The sequence below is a fragment of the Ochlerotatus camptorhynchus genome, unplaced genomic scaffold, assembly GCF_037179485.1.
Source record: "Ochlerotatus camptorhynchus isolate MF236.1 unplaced genomic scaffold, CSIRO-AGI_Acam_v1.1 ptg000095l, whole genome shotgun sequence".
Classification (NCBI taxonomy): domain Eukaryota; kingdom Metazoa; phylum Arthropoda; class Insecta; order Diptera; family Culicidae; genus Ochlerotatus; species Ochlerotatus camptorhynchus.
This window is the reverse complement of record NW_027040585.1, coordinates 456,526-460,225: the sequence shown is the minus strand read 5'-3', so window position 1 is coordinate 460,225 and position 3,700 is coordinate 456,526. Positions and strand designations below refer to the sequence as shown.

The 3,700-nt window shown below is 37.1% G+C and overlaps 1 protein-coding gene across 1 annotated transcript; it reads left to right on the top strand.

Annotated features, from left to right (window-relative positions):
• Positions 1-2,201: 2,201 nt before the first annotated feature.
• Positions 2,202-3,053, top strand: LOC135698817 (uncharacterized). Its single transcript, XM_065218949.1, has one exon. The coding sequence runs from the start codon at positions 2,202-2,204 to the stop codon at positions 3,051-3,053; it is 852 nt and encodes a 283-aa protein (XP_065075021.1).
• Positions 3,054-3,700: the final 647 nt, after the last annotated feature.

The following is a 3,700-nucleotide window of genomic DNA, read 5'->3' as shown; positions in this document are numbered from 1 at the left end:
TTGTAAAGTATTACGTACATTTTTATAACGTGATTATAACATAAACTACAACTTGTTTTTTTAAAAGTTAAAATTTGGTATTGGAAACATCTTGAATACTTCATAATGACTTGTTGACGAAAACAAGCGAGTTCTTCGAAATTAAAATAATTTTGTTCGTCAGAGCTCAGTTTTGCAAGTGCAGTGTCAAAAATGGCGTTCTTAGTTGTTCAAACAAGAAAAACGAAAAAAAGTAAGCCGATATTAACGATTGTACCCTCGAAATGGGTCGTTAAAAATCAAGTATGGTGGCCCCCGAACAACTTTATTTCGCTTTCAACAAACGAAAGTACGGAGCCGGATTTCTGTGTCTGGACCAAACAGGCCTGTAAAATAGTTGGGCAAACAAAAACATATAAGCTAGCAGAGGATGAAGTCAATCGACTGGAAATGGTAACGGATTCAGAAGATGCTATAAATATGGCTCAGGGAACGCGAGCTCGCCCTCCAAAAACAAAGGCTAAATTTGAGTCGAAATCATACACCCTGGAGCCTCCCATAAAGAAGGTTAAGGTAAGTTAAAATTAAAAAAAAATATTGAAATGATGACACTACAACTTTTAAACATTTAGGAAACAATGTCCATGCCACCACCATCGATGCCAAGTCTATATTTACCCAATGAGAATACTGAAACTCCCGCAACTCCCAAACCGTACTGCGCGGAACTACTTGTAGAAGGTAATGCAGCAGAGGATACAGTTTGTCCGGAATTAACAACAAACCAAGCGGAGGAACTGGAAGAACTGGTAGTGTTGGCAACTCCTCCGCTCCATGCATCTGATTCGAACCATACAGCACCGAATGATGATACTCCTGAATCGTTCTGCGTGCAGCTGCTTGTAGAAGACAGTGCAGTATCCACAAATCAAACGATGAAACTGAAAAACACGATATTATCGGCAATTCCACCGATCCAGGTTCGTGAACCTTCAACTTTCAACCATACAACAGCACCTGCAGAGCATAACGAGGCAAGATATTCACACATAATAATAGCTGTCCCGTGTACTGATACGGGCATCAATATTTATTCCACTACATAAATAGACAAACACAATCGATCCTAGTTCATTTCCTGGGAATCCACTTAACGTAATTACGAACGAAACAACAAACTTTACTTGAGTTCTTTCACGTTCAATCACAATAATCGCCGGTAGATAATCCAAAATTTATGTGTGATAGCTGGCAAAATCACAATAATAATTATTATAGTCTATTTTACGAAATGACAGCATTTGATGAATTCTGGAGCAACAATAGAAAAAGGCCCATCAGTATTTGTAAAACTTGTAAACAAGCCTTTCTTTAGCCCTTCCTTATAAATCGAAGGCCGCCCAAACCAACAGAATCATAGGGTAGGGGAAAGTTTCTCCTATACGATGATGTTGTTAGTTTTTGTGGGCAGCCAGTGCTTTGTGAGGAAAGGGCTTGAGAACGGTTTATTTATAAATGCTGATGGGCTCTTTTCTATTGTTGCTCCATTATATTGCTCTTGCTTCCCATGCATTAAATTTTGTTGCATTTCTGCAACAATTTCATTACTTCATTATGATGGCTACCAAGCCTTTGGGGAATTTCTTTATTAGAGAGTTGTATAGATTTTTCTCCTTTAGCTTATTTAAATCTTTGGTTTTTATTTGTTAGGTAGGTTCCGATTCAACACATTGTAGTTTCATTTTTATACCTATGATCTTGACTTTTTTACCTAGGAGATGAGTACTTAAGTTCTTTAGTGGGAATGACACTGATGAAGACTGCACATTGTAGTCGAAATACGTATCTTTCACGGATACCAAAATTAAGTGGAATTAAATGGAAGATAACCTTTTTTGCTGTTTTATTTAGCATTCCGCTAACAACCCAATTTCATTACTTCATCATGAAAAGAGCTTAAAATGTAATAGGCTGTCAGAATCATTCCTACCAAAGTACAGTTAATATAAAAACAGGTTATATGATCGTTTGACAAGTTTGTCTATAGCTGTGAGTTGAAGACATTACAGTCTTAATAATAGTGTGAATTCACCTAGTAACCTAAATATAAAATTTAATCTTCATCGGTTGATAAAGGTACATTGCATTTGTTTTACGGTTCTCAGTATAATAACTATTATATTATATTATATACTAATACTACTATTGGTTATCATTTAACGATGATGGAGGAAGTTCAGCAGCCAGCAAATATCATCCAGGATATGGACGGTAGACGTTACATAGAACTAGGATATGACTGCTACGCTGAATTGGTCGGTGAAAATGCAGCAGCTGTTGCGGATGTTTCTGAGGTCGAAAATCAGCAGACTAATCCATCACCAGAAGTCGTAGGTCATCTCAACGGCGAACTCGAGTTAATCAAAACTAGACTTGATGGGATCGAAACCAAATTGGAGAAATTAGTTCTGTTTATGGCGAACATCGATAAATTAATGTCAACGAAAAAATCCGGATCAACAGCACCTGAGAAAAAAGGAAACCAAGAATGCTTTTTGGAATTTGCTGATCTATGTCCAGTTCAAGATGAGAACAGATTGAAATTGTTGGAGAAGAACTTGAATGATAGCATGTACACTGACAAGTTATACCGTTTCTTCCATACCGAATACAGTTTGAACGGGAAGTGCGAAGGATCTCCGTTCTTCAAAACTGTCATGAGAAGAATGCTTGTGCCAACTATTCTTCTACCATTCTCATGGAAAGGGTTTTCAAGAAAGGTTCCTGGGCCAGAATCTACAGCGGATAACAGAAGCTTCAAGGAAACTTTTCCAGGATTCGTTGCATTCATACAACGCATTGTATGTGCTGCTGATATTGTACACACTGTGGAGGCCAACGACGCTTGCTTTAGCCGTCAGAAAAATATTGAGGTTCAACGATTTCTGGAAGGTAAGCAAGGTCGGCGGGCAAACTGTACTCGTCAACGAAAGTGTTTTTCGAAGGATGTTGCAAACCGTGAAGATTCAGATTCAACGGCTGGTCTGGATGATGTCCCACTTAAATCTAATTAGCTCGGTTGGATTCGATAATTTGTTGGTTTACGGTGTTTCAGTTCGACAGGTATTGATATTGAAATATGTAGAGAAATAAATTATTGCAAGCGATGTGTTATTTATTAACAATGAGAAATTATACTCAAAAACATTTACATTAAAGTGTGTATAAGTGGAATAAACACCGATTCTGGTAAGTTGATGTCAATACAATCGATTTTAACCATTTTACTGGACAGTTTTTCCATCGCATACAGTTGTGAAGAATTTATTTGTAAATCAGAACCGAACACGTACAGTGATGATGATCGTACTGGTTTGGTGAAAAAATCAAAAATATTGCATAGTGGATTTCCCTACAACTGAATGGTATTAGTCGACGATTTATGAACAATATACTTAACTGAAACTATCTCGCATCTATCTGTTAAAATCCAGTGATCTGCGTCAGATTTAGTGTCTAAACAAAAGTTGCCAAAATCAATGAATGAATAAATATCCGTATCCGGATACGGAAAAAGCTGGGCATCATCTTTGGACTGCTTTCTTTTCAAAATCGGTGTGACACTTTTGGATTTTACAAATATTTTGCTAGAAACATTTGATTGAATTTCACAGACTCGTTTTGCAACTTGTGAAAGGGGCATATTCCCACTACGAATTAA